General features: G+C 46.4%; 1 protein-coding gene across 3 annotated transcripts in view; it reads right to left on the reverse strand.

The window, feature by feature from the left end:
* Positions 1–17,043: 17,043 nt before the first annotated feature.
* The window catches only part of tlr18 (toll-like receptor 18), a 55,786-nt gene continuing 51,325 nt past the window's right edge, over positions 17,044–21,504 (reverse strand). For all 3 annotated transcript variants that reach the window (XM_073061424.1, XM_073061426.1, XM_073061425.1), the window contains exon 2: positions 17,044–21,218. In XM_073061424.1, coding sequence (XP_072917525.1) covers positions 18,708–21,200 — 2,493 coding nt within the window. In that variant the 5' untranslated portion in view covers positions 21,201–21,218 and the 3' untranslated portion in view covers positions 17,044–18,707. The remainder of the gene's footprint in view (positions 21,219–21,504) is intronic.

The raw sequence follows: 21,504 nt of genomic DNA on the forward strand, positions 1-21,504 counted from the left end.
CGGATGCTGCCCCACATTGTGAAGCTCCCTCTGCACGTTCACTTCACCAAAAAAAAACCCACTCTACACCGTCTTCTCACACATACGGTGAAACTCCTTCTGTACTGTCCCAGGACACACACACATACACTCCCTCTACACCGTCCCATCAAGCACACAATGAAGATCCCTCTGCACCGTCCCATCACACACACACACACAAGTTCCCTGTGCACTGTCCCATGACACATTGTGAAGCTTCCTCTGCACCATCACATCACACACATAGTGGCTCCTCGGTAGAGATCGTAAAGAGCACCAAGTTTCTTGGTGTTCACCTAACAGAGAATCTCACCTGGTCCCTCAACACCAGCTCCGTTGCAAAAAAAGCCCAGCAGCGTCTCTACTTTCTGCAAAGGCTGAGGAAAGTCCATCTCCCACCCCTCATCCTCATCACATTCTACAGGGGTTGTATTGAGAGCATCCTGAGCAGCTGCATCACTGCCTGGTTTGGAAATTGCACCATATCAGATTGCAAGACCCTGAAGCGGATAGTGAGGTCAGCTGAGAAGATCATCGGGGTCTCTCTTCCCGCCATCACGGACATTTACACTACACGCTGCATCCACAAAGGAAACAGCATTATGAAGGACCCCATGCACCCCTCATACAATCTCTTCTCCCTCCTGCCATCTGGGAAAAGGCTCTGAAGCATTTGGGCTCTCACGACCAGACTATGTAACAGTTTCTTCCCCCAAGCTATCACACTTCTCAATACCCGAAGCCTGGACTGACACCTTGCCCTATTGTCCTGTTTATTATTTATTGTAATGCCTGCACTGTTTTGTGCACTTTATGCAGTCCTGTGTAGGTCTGTAGTCTAGTGTAGCTTTTTCTGTGTTGTTTTTTTAACGTAGTTCGGACTAGTTTTTGTACTGTGTCATGTAACACCATGGTCCTGAAAAAAGTTGTCTCATTTTTACTATGTACTGTACCAGCAGTTATGGTCGAAATGACAATAAAAGTGACGACTTGACTAAAGCTCCCTCTGGACAGTCCTACCATGCACACAGCAAAGAGCTCTCTGCACCATCCCAGCACACAGAACAATGAAGCTCCCTCTGCACCGTCACATCACACAAACAGTAAAACTCCCTCACCACTGTCCCATCACACACAGTGAACCTCCCTCTGCACCATCTCATCACACACAATGAAACTCCCTCTGTACAATCACATCACACACAGTGAACCTCCCTCTGCACTGTCCCATCACCTATAGTGAACATACCTCTGTACCGTCCCATCACATACAGTGAAACAACCTCTGCATTTTCCCATCACCTATAGTGAAACTCCCTCTCCACTGTCCCATGACACAGTGAACCTCCCTCTGCTCCATCCCATCACTTTTATTTGTATACAAAATACCTTTATTACAAATTTAGTGTCATATACAAACCAATGACTAACAATTACTTCACTACGAATAGACAATACACATTAAACCAAAATGTTCCCATCTCTGTCTATGATGGCAATAACCCCCTGCAGAGCCCAATGGTCCCTGAATGCCTCTATAGTCTATACAAAATATCTTTACTACAAATTCAGTGTTATATATACAAAACAGTGACTAACACAATTACTTTACTACAAATTGACAATACACCTTAAACCACAATGTTTCCATCTCTGTCAATGATGGCAATTACCCCTCGCGGAATCCAACGGTTCTGGAATGCCTCTAAGGTTGCCGTGGACAGCACGTGTTCCTTCTCAATATTGTCCCGTCACCTATAGTGAAACTCCCTTTGCACCATCCCATCACATACAGTGACGATACCTCTGTCTGCACTGTCCCATCATATACAGTGAAACTCCCTCTGCGCTGTCCCATCACCTATAGTGAAGATACCTCTGTCTGCACCGTCCCATCACATACAGTGAAGATACCTCTGTCTGCACCGTCCCATCACATACAGTGAAACTCCCTCTGCGCTGTCCCATCACCTATAGCGAAGATACCTCTGTCTACACTGTCCCACCACACACAATGAAACTTCCTCTTCATGATCCCATGAGATTCTGATTGATTTATTTATCCCACACACACGGTGAACCATGTTGTTTGTATTAACCCGGATGTGCTCACCAGTAAGTGCCTGCACACATTCCAGCGCCAACACAGCTTGCCCACCATGTTCAGTAGATCAACACAAGCAACAGCAACAAAATGAAAGAAAACAACAACAGCAAAACAGTACTTTTCCACCAACCCACTCTCTCACACAGAGAGACCTCAAACTCCAGGACAGTCTGAATTTCTGCCTGTGCCATCCCATCTGAAACTCACAGGATACTGGAGATTGCTAACGGTAGACACTGAGGTGTCGAGATGATATCTCAGTAGCAATCAAGGACAGATGTTGGATCCAGGTTGAGTCGGTGGTGAAGAAGGCAAATGCAACATCGGCACATCATTTCTAGAGGTATAGAATATGAGAGCAGGATCTAATATTGAGGCTCTATAAGGCACTCATGAGACCACACTTGCAGTATTGTGTGCAGTTTTGGGCTCCTTATTTTAGAAAGGATATACAGACATTGGAGAGGGTTCAGAGAAGATTCACGAGAATGATTCCAGGAATGAAAGGTTTACCATATCAGGAGCTCTTGGGCTGTATTCTGTGGAGTTCAGGAGAATGAGGGGGGATCTCATAGAAACATTCTGAATGTTAAAAGGCCTGAACAGATTTGATATGGCAAAGTTATTTCCCATGGTTGGGGAGTCTAGGACAAGAGGGCACGACTTCAGGATTGAAGGATGTCCATTTAGGACAGAGGTGTGAAGAAATTACTTTAGTTTTTAGTCAGAGGGTAGTAAATCTGTGGAATTTGTTGCCATGAGTGGCCGTGGAGGCCAAGTCATTGGGTACATTTAAGGTAGAGATAGATAGGTTCTATATTAGGGTATGGGGAGAAGGCAGGGGAGTGGGGATGACTGGAAGAATTGAATGGTGGAGCAGACTCGATGGGCCAAACGGCCTACTTCCGCTGGTGAGGAAGAGAAGTTGTTATTATTTTTGTGAAGGATATGTTCCAAGGTTGTGGGAAGCAGGAAGGTGCCAGGAACAAGCCGGAGGCACATGCTCACCTTTTCCCAGATTAGTACCGACTCCCTCCTGCACATAGTAGGGCACAGTGGTTACCATGATGACCGCTGTTTTCTGCAAGGATACCTTATAGGACCCCAAACAGTCCTTCCAGGTGAGTATCACTTTGCCTGTGAACCTGCTGGGGTTGTCTACTCAATCCAGTGCTCCTTATGCAGCCTCCTCTACATTGCTGGGACCTGCTGTAAACTGGGGGACACTTGGTCCAGCTCCTGCACTCCATCTGCCAAAAACGGAATTTCCCGAAGCCAACCATTTTAATTCCTATTCCCATTCCTGTTCCACAGCCTCTTTTGCTACAATAAGGCCACTCAGGGTGGAGAAGCAACACCCAATTTTCCATCTGGGTAGCCTCAAACCTGATGGGATGAACATCGATTTCTCCATCTAGGAAAAAATTTGCAGTTCTGGTGTCCAGATTTAAGAAAGGACATACTGGCTCTCGAGGCAGTGCAGAGAAGGTTCACTAGGTTAATTCCGGGGATGGGTGGGTTGATGTATGATGAGAGGTTGAGTAGATTGGGACTCTACTCATTGGAGTTCCGAAGAATGAGAGGCGATCTTATTGAAACATATAAGATTGTGAAGGGGCTTGATCGGGTGGATGCGGGGAGAATGTTCCCAATGATGGGTGAAACTAGGACTAGGGGGCATAATCTTAAAATAAGGGGATGCCGTTCCAGGACTGAGAAGCGGAGAAATTTCTTCACTCAGAGGGTAGTGGGGCTGTGGAATTTACTGCCCCAGAGAGCTGTGGAAGCTACTACACTCAGTAAATTCAAAATGGAGATAGACATTTTCCTGGATAAAAATGGCATTAGGGGATACGGTGAGCAAGCAGGTAAGTGGACATGAGGCTAGGTTTAGATCAGCCATGTGATCGCCTGGACCAGTTTTCGATAGCCTGGATGGGTCGGAGAGGAATTTTCCAGATTTTTTCTCCTCAATTGGCAACTTGGTTTTTTTTTCCCCGGGTGATCACATGGGTTTGGGCGGGATGAATAATAAAATAAAATGGGCGGCATGGTGCCCTGTTGGTTGGCACTGTTGCCTTGTGGGATTCGGTGAAAACTAGAATTAAGATTGGATCAGCCATGATCTTGTCGAATGGCGGAGCAGGCTTGAGGGACGGATTGGCCTACTCCTGCTCCTATCTCTTATGTTCTTATGTTCTATGTTCTCCCCTTTTCCTCCTCTTCTATTCCCCATTCTGGCCTGTTAATTCTTCTCCTCACCTGGCCATCACATTGTCATTGTACCTCTCCTTCTTGATCTCCCATGGTCTACTCTCTTCTTTCCTGCCCTTTATCTTTCCCATTCTCTTGGCGTCACTTATCACCTTCTAGCTAGACTTCCTTCCCCTCCCTCAACCATTATTCTGGTGCCTTCCCCCTTCCTTTTCACCACTGGAAAAAAAAGGCCATGGCCCAAAACGTCCAGTGTTTATTCATTTCCCTCGATGCTGTCTGACCTGCTGAGTTCCTCCAGCATTTTGTGTGTGCGCCATGTGCAAGGAGTTTGTACGTTCTCCCTATAACCACGTGGGTTTCCTCGAGGTGCACCAGTTTCTTCACACATTCCAAAGTCATAGGGGTTGGGGTTAGTAGGTATGGGCATGCTATGTTGGTACCAGAATTGTGGTGATGCTTGCAGGCTGCCTCTTGTACATCCTCGGAGTGTGTTGGTTGTTAATGCAAGTAATGCATTTCACTGTATGTTTCAATGTCCATGTGACAAATAAAGCCAATTTTTACCTTTCTTTGTGTTCAGTTCTAGTGACCTCATTTATAGGAAGGATGTGGAAGCCTTAGAGAGGATGCAGAGGAGATTTACCAGGATGCTGCCTGGATTAGAAAATGTCTATGAGGAAAGTTGAGTGAGCTCAAGATTTTCTCCTCGGAGTGAAAGAGGATGAAATGACTTAACTTTTTCCTTAAAAAGAGTAAGATTCAGATGGGAGATCAGCTTTGCTTACAAATGTATCAAAACATAGAAATGTACAGTGAAATGTTACACTTGTATCATCCTTCCTATTCACACCAGGACTGTGAGGATTTCAAAACATTATGTGTTCTTGAAGCCGTCTGGCTGGGGACGAGCTGATGTGAGGTGTTTCCTGTGAAAACATCTCTGTGCTCTTGGGTTGTAAAAAACCATTTAGACAATAGACAATAGGTGCAGAAGTAGACCATTTGGCCCTTCGAGCCTGCACCGCCATTCTGAGATCATGGCGGATCATCTACTATCAATACCCGGTTCCTGCCTTGTCCCCATATCCATTGATTCCCCTATCCATAAGATACCTATCTAGCTCCTTCTTGAAAGCATCCAGAGAATTGGCCTCCACTGCCTTCTGAGGCAGTGCATTCCACACCCCCACAACTCTCTGGGAGAAGAAGTTTTTCCTTAACTCTGTCCTAAATGACCTACCCCTTATTCTTAAACCATGCCCTCTGGTACTGGACTCTCCCAGCATCTGGAACATATTTCCTGCCTCTATCTTGTCCAATCCCTTAATAATCTTATATGTTGCAATCAGATCCCCTCTCAATCTCCTTAATTCCAGCATGTACAAGCCCAGTCTCTCTAACCTCTATGCGTAAGACAGTCCGGACAACCCAGGAATTAACCTTGTGAACCCAAGCTGCACTTCCTCTACAGCCAGGATGTCCTTCCTTAACCCTGGAGACCAAAACTGTACACCATTTAGCCATAAAGGTAATGATTATGTATATTTTTATCTTGGGTGGCATTTAAAAGAACTGAGGGGCGGCACTGTATGCCTTGTGCTGACAAATTTTTCCCATGTGCTGTCCGTTCACCACCCTTGATGGACAAGGGCAGGGAAAGAGCAGGGAACCCCTCCCCCCAAAAGTTGCCATAGAAATCAAATCACTTCTGTCTGCACATGATTCATATGTCTTAATTTCCTGTCTGTTCATCTGTCTAAATAACTCTTGAAGAGTTTATAGTAAATAACAAATTATATGCTGAAACTTGAGCTTAGAATAATCATTCTTATTTAAATTGAAAATTTCAGTTCTGTAACCATATAACAATTACAGCACAGAAACAGGCCATCTTGGCCCTTCTAGTCCGTGCCGAACGCTTGCTCTCACCTAGTCCCACCTACCTGCACTCAGCCCATAACCCTCCATTCCTCTCCTGTCCATATACCTATCCAATTTTTTTTTTTAATGACAAAATCGAACCTGCCTCTACCACTTCTACTGGAAGCTCGTTCCACACAGCTACCACTCTCTGAGTAAAGAAGTTCCCCCTTGTGTTACCCCTAAACTTTTGCCCCTTAACTCTCAACTCATGTCCTCTTGTTTGAAACTCCCCTACTCTTAATGGAAAAAGCCTATCCACATCAACTCTGTCTATCCCCCTCATAATTTTAAATACCTCTATCAAGTCCCCCCTCAACCTTCTATGTTCCAAAGAATAAAGACCTAACTTGTTCAACCTTTCTGTGTAACTTAGGTGCTGAAACCCAGGTAACATTCTAGTAAATCTTAGAAAGGAAAGATGCATAACTATTAGACATTCATAGAAACAGTTTCTAAGAAATTTAAATTAATCATAAATAATGCATAGAATCACCTAACATGGCACAAGGTATAAAAGATCTTGGTGTATCATTGAACCAGAATTGTCAAATTATTGTCATTTGCAGAAGTTACTCCTTGGATTGGATTATTATCTATTATCATTATAATCAAGGTCAGTAACTTAGATTAAATCAGTAAGAGTGTTTTAGGAATAGATTCAGATTCACATTTATTTATCCCATGTACATTGAAACATACAGTGAAATGTGTCACTTGCGTTCATCATAACCTACGGGAGTACTGGGGGCCGCTACAAGAGTGGCCACACATTTGGGAGCCAACAGATCATGCCCACAATGCTCAACAGAACTGCACAGAACACACAACAGTAAATCAATCCTCTTTCCTCCCTCCCATTCCCACACACAACAATCCTCCAAGTTCATGGCTGGCCTCTGGGCCTCCAGTTTCCAGGCTTCAGTGCACAAAGCAATTTTATTATTTATTCCCAATTTTGGATTGGGTGTTGTGTAATGAACCAGGTTTGTTTAGAGAGCTTAAGGTAAAGGAATCTTTAGCAGGCAAAGATCATAATATGATAGAATTTACCCTGCAGTTTGAGAGGGAGAAGCTAAAATCAGATATATCAGTATTAAAGTGGAGTAAAGGGATATACAGAGGCATGAAAGCTGAGCTGGCCAAAGATGTTTGGAAGGAGTCTAGCAGGGATGACAGCAGAACAGCAATGGCTGGTGGTTCTGGGAGCAATTTGGAAGGCACTGGATAGATAGATCCCAAAGTTGAAAAAGTATTCTGAAGGGAGGATGAAGCAGCTGTGGCTGACAAGGGAAGTCAAAGGCAGCATAAGAGCAAAAAAGAGAGAAAATATAATATAGCAAACATTTGCAGGAGGTTAGAGGATTGGAAAGTTTTTTAAAATGAACAGAAGGCAACAAAAAATCAGCAACAGACAGACATACTTTATTGATCCCGAGGGAAATTGAGTTTCGTTACAGTCACACCAACCAAGAACAGTGTAGAAATATAGCAATATAAAACCATAAATAATTAAGTAATAATAAGTAAATTATGCCAAGTGGAAACCAGTCCAGGACCAGCCTATTGGCTCAGGGTGTCTGACATTCCAAGGGAGGAGTTGTAAATAAGGAGGGAAAAGAAGAAATATGAAGATAAGCTAGCCAATAATACGAAAGTATTAATTCTCAGGTGTATAAAGAGTAAAAGGGAGATGAGAGTGGATATCAGACTGCTGGAAAATGATGCTGGGTGACGAAGAAATAGCGGACAAACTTAATAAGTAATTTGCATCAGTCTCCACTGTGAAAGGCACTAACAGTATGTCAGAAATTTGAAACATTTTGGACTATTTGGAGGGACATGACAAAATAGGCCAATGTCAGCATGGTTTCCTTAAGGGAAAATCTTGATTGACAAATATATCTTTGATGAAATAACAAGCAGGATAGACAAAAGAAAGACAATGGATGATGTTTATTTGGATTTTCAGAAGACTTTTGATAAGGTGCTGCACATTATGGTGCTGAACAAGATAAGAGGTCATGTTGTTACAGAAAATTTGTTAGCATGGATAGAAGCTAACTGTTGGTGACTACAGGTGTCTGTGGAGGTTGGTGTTGGGACCATTTTCTTTCACATTATATGACAATGATTTGGATGATGGAATTGAAGGTTTTGTAACCAGGTTTGCATATGATGTGAAGATAGCTGGCAGGGGCAGGTAGTACTGGGGAAGCAGGGAGTGTTCAGAAGGACTTAGGCGGATTAGGAGAATGGGAAGACAACTGGTAGATGGAATATAGTTCAGGGAAGCGTATGATTATGCATTTTGGTAGAAGAAATAAAGACATAGACTATCTTCAAAATGGAGATAATTTTTAAAAAAACAGAGGTGCGAAGGGACTTGGGAGTTCTCATGCAGGATTTCCTAAAGGTTAACTTGCAGATTGAGTTGGTAGTAAGGAAGGCAAATGCAATGTTGATATTCATTTTGAGCAGACTAGAATATAAGAGCAAGGATGTAATGCTCAGGCTTTATAAGGCATTGGTCAGATAGAACTTGGAGTATTGTGAGCAATTGTAGACCTGTTATCTAAGAAAAGGTGTTAGCATTGGAAATGGTCCAGAGGAGGTTCACTAGTATGAATCTGGGAATGAAAGGGTTAACATAGAGGAGCATTTGATGGCTCTAGGCCTGTAGTCACTGAATATTGAAAGGCTTGGACAGAGTGGACGTGGAGAGGATGTTTCCTGTTGTTGGGTGCCTATGACGAGAGGGCAAGCCTCAGAATAGAGGGACTTAGATTTAGAACAGAGGAGAAATTTCTTTAGACAGAGGGTGGTAAATCTGTGGAATTCATTGCCACAGATGGCTGTGGAGGCCAAATTATTGGGTATACTTAAAACAGAGGTTCATAGGTTCTTGATAAGTAAGGGCATCAAAGGTTATGGGGAGAAGGCAAGAGAATGGGGTTGAGAAGGATCAAAATCAGCCATGCTGGAAAAGCTGAGCAGACGATGGGCCGAATAGCCTAATTCTCCTTCTATGTCTTATGGTCTTATTAACTAAGTACTTATATGTCACCATTTACTACCCTGAGATTCATTTTCTTGTAGGCATTCACAGTAGATAATAGAATCAATGAAAAGTTACACACAAAGGCAAACAATGAACATAGAAAAGCAGACAGGCTATGCAAATTAAAATAAATAAACGGTGCTGTTAGTTCTGTGTTCGGGCAAGTAAAGTTATCGACTCTGGTTCAATAGCCTCATGGTTGAGGGCTAATAACTGTTCCTTAACTTGATCAGCCATTGGGTTTCAATTTCCTATCAATCTTCAGGCTCTGATCTTTGGTGTCAACCTCTGATCTAGCCAATGACAGGGCCCTGAATAAATTATTTGGCTCACAAATAATATCAGCCAGTCTATAAGTTTTCAGAATTTAGGATGTTGTCCATGGGAGCTACCTGGATGATCTCATTCCACCCTCTGGGAGGTTGAGGTGGTTCTATATTATTGGGCTGTCGAATTCCCGGTATCTGTTCTACGGATCCTCTGTTCTACTTACCACTTTGCACATTACCAACAATAACTGAGCTAGTTAGTTCATCTTGATCTTCTCCGACATGGAGTAATTTTGGACAGTTAAATAACATTATATTTCTGAATGCATCTGACGTGTAACTGAACCTTTGTAACCGCTTACTGTCTTCAGTCTGCTAGTCAGCATTACTTTCTGTGTTTCCTCACACATTCTAAAAAGACATACAGCAAAGTTATGAGCATGCTATGCATATCAGAATCAGGTTTAATATCACGTCATGAAATTTGCTTTGCAGCAGTACATTGCAATATCTAACAACAGCAATGATAAATAATATGTGTATTAAAAAAGAAGATTAAATTTTTAAAAGTAGTGCCAGAGAGGAAAAGAAATAGTGAGGTGGTGTACATGGGTTCCTGGTCCATTCAGAAATCCGATGGTGGAGAGGAACATGGAGTGTGTATCTTCAGGCCCCATACCACCTCCCTGATGATGCACATGATAAATGAACGCCAGTTTTGAAAGTTGTTGTTGGAAATGTGGCAATGCTTGTGGGCTGCCCCAAGCACATCCTCAGACTGTGTTGGTTATTAATGTTCATGATGCATTTCACTGTATGTTTCAATGTACATGTGACAAATAAAGCTAATTTTATTTTGATCTAAATTATTATTTTTATCTTTAAAACAGCTTCTTAAACTCCTCTGTCATACCTACCTCCACTACGAGCCCGGCAACCTATTCCAAGCACCCATGACTTCCGGTCTAAAAGAAACCCTGTGCTGCACATCTCCTTTAACTTTCCTCTGCTAAAAGCATGTCCTCTAGTATGGAAATATGATTCTGCTTCTCACAACCTTATCAACCTCTATCAGATCTTCCCTCAGCCTCCACCATTCCAAAATAAACAACTAAAGTTTGTCCAACCTCTTCTGATAGCTCATATTTTCCAGTCCAGGCTGCATCCTGGTGAACCTCTTCTGCATCCTCTAAAGTGTCCACACTGTCCCTGTAATGGGACACCCAAAACCAACCAAGGTTTTATACATGACTTCCTGAGCCTTATACAAAACACCCTGTCCAATTAAGACAAGCATTGTACACCTCCCCCAGCACCACATGTCCTTGTGTGACCACAGGACTTCGTTATACATCAGGGCTCCTAGGTGTCCTGCCATTTATTGTGTAGTTTCCCTTATATTTGACACCTGTAAATTCAACACCTCAGACTTTTATTTATTTATTGAGAGATAAAACATGGGACCAGTCCTACTGGCCACAATCCACCGATTTAACCCTAGCCTAGTCACGGGTCAATTTACAATGACCAATTAACCTACTAACCAGTTTGTCTTTAGACTAAGGAAGAGCACCCAGAAGATGTGGTTCACAGGGAGGATTTTATGAACTCCTTGCAAAGGACACCGGGATTGAACTCCAAACTCTGACACCCCGATCTGTAATAGTGTTACACTAACCAATACACTACTGTGGCACCTCTCCCACAGAAAGATACATCTTAATATTCACCTCCAAGGGTAGTCAGTGTATAGAACGAGCTCCCAGAGGAAATGACTGAGGCAGGTACATTAACAACAATTAAGTCACTTGGACAGGTACATGGATAGGACAGGTTTAGGAATATGGGTCAAATACAGGCAAACAGGACTAGCTTAAATGGGCATTTTGGTCATCAAGGGCTGTTTCCATGCCTCATTACTCTATACAAGGCCGAAGGTTGAGATCAAACCCAGGTCTACCCAAGAAGCAACGTGGTCCTGCTCTTAAAGTTTCAGTAACATCCCCTGCCAGTTCGCTAGGTATCAGAATCAGGCTTATTTACTGTTTTGTGACAGCAGTACAGTGCAAGGCATAAAAATTACTATCACTTACAACATAAATAAACAGTGCAAAAGAGGAATGATGAGGTAGTGTTCATGGGTACATGGACCATTCAAAAATTTGGTGATGAAGGGGAAAAAACTGTTCCTGAAAATTTGAGTGTGGCTCTTCAGTATCCTGTACCTCCTCCTTGATGGTAGCAATGAGAAGGGGGCATGTCCTGGATGGTGAGACTCTCTCATCTTGGATGTTGCCTTCCTGAGGCACCACATTTTGAAGATGTCTTTGATGTATGGGAAGGTTGTTCCCCATGATGGAGATGGCTGAGCATACAACCCTCAGCAGCTTCTTACAATCCTGTGCATTGGAGCTTCCAAACCAAACAGTGATCCAACCAGTCAGAATCCTCTCCACAGTTTATCTGTAGGCATTTGTGACCATCTTTGATGACACACCAAATCTTCTCCATCTCCTAATGAAGTGTGCCCTCTAGCATGCCTTCATTGTATGCATCAATGTGTTAGCCCCAGGATAGATCTTCAGAGATACTGGCACCCAGGAACCTGAAACTGCTCACCCTTCCCACTGCTGACTTGTCAAGGAGGTATGGTGAATTTTCTCCCAACTTCCCTTTTCTGAAGTCCACAATCAATTCCTTGGTTTTGCTAATGTTCAGTGCAAGATTGTTATTGCAACACCACTCAACCAGCTGATCTATCTCACACACGCTTCTTCATCACCATCTAAGATTCTACCAACAACAGCTGTGTCGATGAACCGGCAAAAGTGAATGAATAGTTTGTGTTTCCAGAGAGGGACCCTCTGCTGCTGATCCTGAGGGTGGGATGATGACCTGAGAGTGTTCATCCTCAAGTCCAGCACATTTTTTTCTCTCCCGCTCCCTTCCCCTCTCTCTCCGTGCCTCTCAAGACTGAGACCCTGACCTGATTTTGTCTCAGGTATCCGGCACCTGCAGCCTTTTGTTCCCTGCTGTGAAAATCTGCTCTCTGCTGCCTGCCAGTATCCGTGCCACTTAGCCCAGAATCAGGCCCTTAGCCCATTAGATCCCCATTGACCACCAAGTATGCAGTAACACAAACCTCTTTAATTCACCCCACACCCGCAGCAACTCCACCCTCCCCACCAGTATTTCACGCCTCACCGCCCACTGGAGGTCAATTTACCCACTGATCCCGCATATCACTAGGATGTGGGAGGAAACTGGAGCACCACCCCATCACAGGGAGAACATGAAAACTCCAGACAGGCAGAGGCTCCACCTGCTGTGCTAGTTGCACTGAGCTTGGGCAGTACGAATCAGAGACAACTCTCTACTACAGTGGTCTTTGCGTGGTATAACACAAAAACAATATTATTATATAATGCCAGTTACATGTGGTATGGCACAAAACTTGTGCCTGTCTGTATTGTATTGTTGAATTGGTGGTGGAGAGAGTCAGCGGTTTTAAATTACTGGGCATTAACATATTGATAGCCTGTCCTGGGACCAGCTCACAGATGATTTCACAAGGAAAGTGTGCCACCATCTTCACTTTCGTAGGAGATTGAGGACGTTCAACTTGCCACTGAACACGTAGAGTCATAGAACACTACAGCACAGAAATAGGCCATTCAGCCCATCTACTGGGTGCCGAACCATTTAAACTTTCTCGTCCCATAGACCTGCACCAAGACCATACTCCTTCCATCTATGTACCTATCCAAACTTCTCTTAAACTTTGAAATTTAAATCACATTCACCACTTGCACTGGCAGTTCATTCCATGCTCTCACCACCCTCTGAGTGAAGAAGTTACCCCTCATGTTCCCCTTAAATATTTCATCTTTCACCCTTAACCCATGATCTCTAGTTGTAACCAAACATAAGTGGAAAAAGCACTTGCCCTATCTATAGCCCTCATAATTTTGTATACCTGTATCAAATCTCCCATCAATCTTCTATGTTCCAGGGAAAAAGTCCTAACCTACTTAATCTTACCCTATAACTCAGGTCCTCAAGTCCCGGCAACATCCTTGTAAATTTTCTCTTTCATTCTTATTGGCATCATTCCTGTAGGTAGGTGACAAAACTGGACACAACACTCCAAATTAAGCATTACCAGCACCTTATACAATTTCAACATAACATCTCAATTCCTGTACTCAATATATTGAAGAGTTCAACAAACTTCTACAGATGTACTGTTGCTTGTTGCATCACAGTCTGAAATGTCAATTTGAATGCACAGAATAAGAGGCTACAGAGAGTAGTGGACTCTGCCCACCTCTTCTCCATTGGTACTATCTACAGGAGGTGCTGCCTCAAGAAGATAACATCCATCATTAAAGTTCCCCACAATCCAGACTATGTCATATTTCTGCTGCTTTCATTGGACAGGGGGTACTGAAGCCTTAAGTCCCGTACCACCAGGTTCAGAAATAGCTACTTCCCTTCAACCATTTAGTTTCTGACCTAGCTGGTACAACCCTAATCACTACTTCAGTACAGCAACACTGTGACCATTTTGACTGCTTTGTACGAATATGGACTTCTTTGTTCTAATTGCATTTTCTGTAAAATTTGTGACACAGAACACAGATACCACAGAGGAACAGGCTCTTCAGCCCACAATGTTGTGCTGAACTAACTAAATAGCTAATACAACACTCAACTAAGCTAATTCCTTCTGTCTACATGATGTCCATTTCCAGCACATTCATGTGCCTTTCAAAGATCCTCTTGAATGCCTCTATCATCTGTCTCCACCACCACCCCGGCAGCACATTCCAGAGACCCACCAATTTCTGTGTGTAAAAAAAAGCTTGTCCCACCCATCTCCTTTGAACTTACCCTTTAAGTCACCTTAAATGCAATCCTCCTGGTTTTAGGCATTTCAACCCTGGAAACTTGATACTGGTTTGTCACCTCTATCTATGCCTCTCATAACCTTATACACTACTATCAGTCTCCCCTTAGCTTCCACCACTCAAGAGTAAGCAACCCAATTTTGTCCAGCCTCTCTTTATAGCACATCAGGATGTTGCCTGGTCCTCTAAACCAGGCAGCACCATGATAAGCCTCTTCTGCACCTTCTCCAAAGCTCAACATCCTTCCTATACTGGGGTAAGCAGAACTATATGCAATACTCCAGATGAGGCCTAACTAGAGTTTTATAAAGCTGCAACATGACTTCCTGATTCTTCAACTCATTTTGTTGACTAATAAAGACAAGCATGCCATATACCTTCTTTGACCACCCTATCAACCTTTGTAGCCACTTTCAGGGAGCTATGACCTTGAACCCCAAGATCCCTCTGCTCATCAACTCTATTAAGGGTCTTGCCACTGACAGTGTACTGTCTCTTTACATCTGATTTCCCAAAGTGCATCTCTTCACATTGGACTGGGTTAATCCCATCTGCCATTTTTCTGCCCCTATCTGCAATTGATCTATATCCCACTATATCCACTGGCAATCTTCTACACTATCCAGACTCCACCAATATTCATATCATCTCCAAACTTACTAACCCAGCCATCTACATTTTCATCTGCACCATTTATATACTGTATTTCACAAACAGCAGAGGTCCCAGTCTGGATCCCTGCTGAACACTAGTCATAGACCTCCAGCCAGAATAAGTCCCATCAGCCACCACCGTCTTCTATGCCCAAGCCAATTCCAAATCTAAGTGGCCAATGCATGGATTCCATGCATCTTAATCTTCTGGATGAGCCTCTCACAAAGGATCCTATTAAACTCCTTACTAAAATCCACGTAGACAACATCCACAGCTCTACCTTCAACAACCCAAGGAAAGCAATAAATAAGGCATGATTTGCCACTTGCAAAGCCATGTTGACTCTCCCTACTTAAACTGCAGTTTTCCAATTGCTCACATGCCAGACTCACTGGTCTATATATTCCAGGCTGACCCATTTCCCTTCTTGAATGATGGAACTTGCGAGTCTCTGGGACCTCAACTGTGGCTAGAGATGACATGAAGATATTGGACTTCCTTGACCTTGCGGTGATGGAGGTTGTTTTGTTAGAACTTCGCTGCTACTCTTGCTGCAGTGTTTAGTTACTCTGTGCCCTGGCAGTGCTCGAGGTTGTTCTGTGGGTGTCTGCACTGGCATCATTGGAATACCTACTGGCACTGGTATCAGCTGAGGCTGTACTGGATCTGAGTGAGGTTGCCCTGGTGCTTAGCCTGAGGTGTAGATTCCTAGAGCACTACAGCAGAATCACGACCTTTCTGTCCATCTAGTCCATGCCAAACCTAGTCCCACCAACCTGCAGCTGGACCACAGCCCTCCCATCTTAAATGTTGAAATCAACCTGCATCTACCATTCCCACTGGCAGCTCATTGCACACTCTCACCATCCTCTGAGTGAAGTTCCCCCTCAAACATTCCATCTTTAACCCATGACCTCTAGGTCTTATCTTATCCAACCTCAGTGGACAAAGTGCCTGCTTGCATTTACCTATCTATTCTCCTCATAATTCTATATATTTCATTCTCCTGTGCTCCAGGCAATGAAGACCTAACCTTTCCCTATAACTCGGGTCCTCAAGTTCCACCAATATCCTTGCAAATTCAAAGTTCTAAGTAAGTTTATTATCAAAGTACATATACTTTGCTATGGCACCATTCAACTAGATTTTCAATCTGACTCCTATATTCCGATTCATCATCACCTTTGATTCGGCCAGCAACAGTGGTATCATCAGTAAATTTAAATATGGCACTAGAGTTGTACTTAGCCACACAATCAGAGGTTCTTTATGTACTCTTTCAATCGTATTGATAATTTTCCTGTAGGTACGTTGGTGATCAAAACTTTATAATTACTTGATTTGTATGAACAGTTTAACTCCACCATGGACGGCTGCGGAAGGAGGAGGGGTTGGACATGGGGCTAGCAACCCCATCCTGTAAAGACCCCGAGGCACAGAAAAAGCAATAAAAGCTCCTAAGACCGAATTCCCTGGGAGAGGAAGGATCTTCACGCAAAAGATATAAAAAGGCCAATACCTGGGGACTATTTGAAGGACTGGCCCAGGAAAGAGAACTCTGGTGAGCTGCTGTTGGTGGCTTGTGTCCCAGTAGGGGTGATGGGCTTAAGTATGAAAAGGATGCAAGACAAGCTTTCATTGTATCTGGGTCCTGGTGACAATAAACCAATTCCAATACTAAATGCGAAGTAAGGTGAGACAACAAAGCAAAAGGGACAGATTTAAGAAGAGATGCCAGCTCCTTATTCTCAGTCCCTACATTCCCGCCTCGCACCTCCCTCTTTCCATTTCCTGACCAGATCAGTCAGCAGTTTTGTTTTATTTCAAAATATACTTTATTCATAAAATACTTTAAAAATATATAAATATAGAACATTGAACAGATCTGATAACAAGTATTATACACACAAGAGGTTCCGCAGATGCTGGAAATCCGTAGCAACAGAGGTAATACTACTCAGGGGCCCCTCCACTGCCAGACAGCAGAAGAGGGTGGAGATCTTGTCTGTCGGAGTTTAAAACTTGCAGATGCCGGGCAGCGTCTGTGGGGTGAAAAAACTGCAGGCAGAGAGTTCATGGACCTCATTCTACCGCGTCCCCCCCCCCCCCCCACAGTGGGCACAGGGAGAGGACCGGCAAGGCTGGTGTGGTCAGATAAACACCTCAGTTATGTCTTCTTCCAATAGACCATTCACCTGTGCAGAGCAAGAGTCCTCCCTCACCCACCTTCACCGCGCTACGATCCCCCAGCCACCCCCTCAAAACTGGTGTTCGGTGTAAACGGCCACAGAAAGATTCACTCTCTCTACGCCAGGCAGAGACATGGGAGAGGCGGTGGGAGGATCTCCGTGACCGGGCAAAGATCCAGGAGACTCGGAGCGGCGCACTGTAACATGTGACAACAATAACCCAATCAACTGCTCCTTCCTCTCCAAAGAGAGCATCCAGTCTGTTGGCGAGCTCCGGGATTCTCATTAGATTCTGTGTCTCACGTGTCCCCTCACTCACCAACCTGTAGTCACACCTCCTTCTGGCGCATTCACGTGCCTATTACCCCAGGCACCCACCATTCTGTAAAAATTTACCTCCACACCACCTTAAATGCAAAATCTCTAGAATTAGACATTTCAACCCTGGAAAAAAAAGATGGCGTCTGTCGACTCTGTTTATGCCGCTCATAATCTTACAAACCTCCCTTCAGCTTCCGCCGCTCCAGAGATACCAACCCAAAATTATCTAAACCCTTCTTACCCTGTAATCCATGCAGCAACCTTGTGAACCTGCGCATCCTTCCTATACAGACTGTATGCAATACTCCCAATGCGACTTAACTAGAGTTTTATAAAGCAACAACAGAACTTCTCGACTCTGGAACGCAGCGTCCCGACTAATAAAGGGAAGAGTGCATAATGCCGTTCTTCATGACCTTATTAACCTGTGCTGCCACTTTCGGGGACCAGTGGACTTGGACCTCAAGATCCCTCTGCTTAACAACATTGTTAAGGGTCTTTCCATTAACACTGTACAGTGCCTTTACGACTGATCCCCCCCCCCCCAACGATCATATTTGGCCAAATTAAACCATATCTGCCGTTTCTTCACCCGTCTTTGTATCTTTAGATAACCTTCTACACTGTCCACAACACCGCCCATCCGGATACAGTACATACATGAGGCCCAAGAACAGCCCCTCTCTCACTGTTACTGAATGGATAAGATGTACCTTTCACCTCGGGTAGCCCTTGCACCACACTTTCTCTGTAACTGTAACACTTCATTCTGCAGTCTCTTGTTGCTTTTCCCCTTGTACAATCTCAATACACTGTGTAAGAAAATTATCTGCATGGATGCGCGCAAAACGAAGTTCCTCACTGTTCCTCGCAACCTGTTACAATAATCAAGCAATCGGTCGAGCCTGGCGGTAGAGGCACGCACAACTGCAACTCGGACAACAAGATGGATGGCAGAAGTTGAGAGGAATATGGACCCAACGGGATTAGCTGAGAGGATACGAGTTTGGGCCGAAAGGGCTGTACCCCTTATGGAGATTACGGGAGGCCGGGGAGGGAACCTTCCGGACCATTCTGTAAACTTCCCGGCGGGACGTGAAGGGAACGGGAGCTGGGCTGGGACGCTGCCACGTCCTCGGGCTTACCCAGCAGGTTTCTGAGCTGGGCCCAGAAGAAGGGCTGGCGGCTGGGCTCGGAGGGCCACTCCAGGTAGGTGCGGGAGTCGAGGAGGCGGCGGAGCCGGCAGAAGCGGCTGGGCAGAGAGCGGGGACAGATTGGCTCCATCAGCAGGAGAACAGTATCCTGCAGGGAACGGCTCAGTGGCCGTTGGTGCGCGAAGTACAGTTCGTAGTTGCACCACTCGCTGTCCACGAAGCTGCGGGACAGAACGAAGAGGACTTTGCGGCTACCTTCCATGTTCTCAATTATGTTGTCGATGATCCAGCGGCCCGGGGTGAAGTCCCGCTCGTGGATGCAGACCCGGTACGGGCTCCGGCCCCCTTCCAGCCGCGCCAACAGCTGCTCCCGCACCCAGGTTGCGTCAGCCCGGCTGTACGAGACGAAGGCGTGGAAGGCTGGCGGGGAGCGGTACCCGGCGGGATCCCGGGACCTCTCTGATCTGCGGTAGCGGGAGCGCACCACCTGCCAGGTGGCCCGCGCGTACCACGGCAGGTCGTAGCGCCAGCAGAGAAGCGTGGCGCCCACCGTCAGCAGCGCCGTGGCCGAGACAGCGATAACCAGCGCCAGCCACACCTCGCAGCGCAGGCGGCCCGGCGAGTAGTCGGCCAGCTGGGTGTCGACCAGCTCGGGAGGGTGGTAGCAGATGTAGCGGGCGGGCCAGCCCAAGAGTCGCAGCTGGCCAGAGCGCGCCTCGGAAACGAAGCGGTGCAGGTCGCAAGTACAGTGGTAGGGGTTGTCGCCTGCACCTAGCGTCTTAAGCCGGGGCATCAGGCGAAAGGTGCCGGGCCCGATGGCGCCGAACGAGTTGCCGTCGAGCTCCAGCCTCTGCAGGCTGGGCGCTGACCAGCCGGCCGGGATGAACTTGAGGCGGTTTCCGCCGAGCAGTAGTGTGCTGAGGTTAGAGGCGCGAGCGAACCAGCCGGGTTCCAGCCGCTCCAGCTGGCAGTGGGACAGGTCGAGGTAGCGCAGGGTGAAGGGCAGGCAGGCGAACGTGGAGAGGTGGGCTGGGTTGTGGTGCAGAACGAGACGGCTCAGGATCGGCCCCCAGACGCAGGGCGGCTCGCAGCTGACGATCTGGTTGTAGCTGAGGTCGATGGTGGTGAGAAGCGGCCAGTTCGCTGTCAGCAGAGCCACAGGCCGCAGGCTACTGATCAGGTTTGTGCTCAGGCGGAATTCCTCCAGATTCTGCATGGTGCCCACGTACTGGCAGCGCCGGTTGTAGATGTACTCGTTGCGCAATCCGTTGCGAGAGATGTCGATCAGCTGTGCCCGCTTCATCTCCTGCCACGCCCCGCACGGAACGTAGTTAAAACTGATCTCGTTGATGAGCAACGTGCGGACCCCCGCCAGCCAGCCGAAGCCCCGGTTGAACACCAGCACGTCCGGGTTGCTGATCTCCCTCAGGGCGAGGCGTTCGAGCTGCAGCCCCAAGATGTCGGGCAGGTCGGCGCTGTCGTTGGGCGAGCGGGCAAAGTCGATGGAGTCCAGCGTCAGGTTGAGCACGGCCGAGCCCCGCAGGTTACGCAGGATGCAGCCGAGTAATTTCTCGCTGAACTTGCCGCGGAAGAAGGTGAGGTTGCGGATGGGCGACTCCCGCAATCCGCGGAAAAGGTCTTGGTCGCCCGTATAGTAGGTGAACGCGAAGAGGCGCCGGAGACGGAGGGAGGTGGCCCGTGTGTGGAAGAGGTCAGACAGGAAAGCGGGCAGGAGCCAGGGCCGGCTGTCCACCGCGATGTCCGTCCACACGGTGCACGACCTCAGTTCGGAGAGGGAGCCCGACTCGTACTCCTTCAAGCCGGAGCCTGTCTTCAGGGCGAAGCGGTCAAGGGAAATGCGGCTCAGCGGGGAGAGGTCGCCCTTCCGCAGGGACTGGATCTGGTCTCCCCCGATAGAGAGGTCTCGGAGGTTGGAGAGGTTCCCAAAGATCGGGGTCAGACTGGCCGCACGGTACAGGTTGTTAGAGAGCTCGAGGCGGACCAATCTTGTCAGCGGGGCCAGAACAGTGCCGGGTATGGAGCGCAGTGAGTTGTTGAAGAGGTTCAGCTCCTCCAGCCAGGGATTGGAGGCAAAGGCAGCCGGGCCCAACCAGGAGATGTTGTTGTAACTCAGCTTCAGGACCCGCAGATCGGGCAGTCGTGCAAAGTCCGGGTCCCGTATGGCCGCTATCCTGTTGTAGGAGAGGTCGAGGACCTGTGTGTCCTGTGGCAGCTCTTCAGGGACCCAAAACAGTGAGCGGCCGGAGCAATCCACCGCCGTGCCGCTGATCTGACACTTCTCTCCGGCGGATTCCACGACCACCGCGATCCACACCAGCACCGCGGGCAGCCCAGTCACCACCCGAGCCGTGGGCATCTTCGGCCAAGGGCCGACCTGCGGAAAGAACAGAAGCCGACTGTTAGTCCGGTCCGTGGGAGTTGGGAGACGCACCGTTTACATGGACATTCCCCGGGGAAAATCCGACCACCAGACCATTCGGGATCACTGTCAAAGCCTGAGTTTACTGTAGCTCCATTAGTACGTGAGCGCACCGGTTCAGTGAACACATCAGATACATTGAATGTAGAAAGGCCTAGAGAGATCGGACGGGGAGAGGACGTTTCATGTAGTGGGGGAGTCTAGGGCCAGAGGCCACGACCTCAGATGTCCGTCAAGAACA

This window comes from Hemitrygon akajei, chromosome 11, assembly GCF_048418815.1.
Source record: "Hemitrygon akajei chromosome 11, sHemAka1.3, whole genome shotgun sequence".
NCBI classification, from domain to species: domain Eukaryota; kingdom Metazoa; phylum Chordata; class Chondrichthyes; order Myliobatiformes; family Dasyatidae; genus Hemitrygon; species Hemitrygon akajei.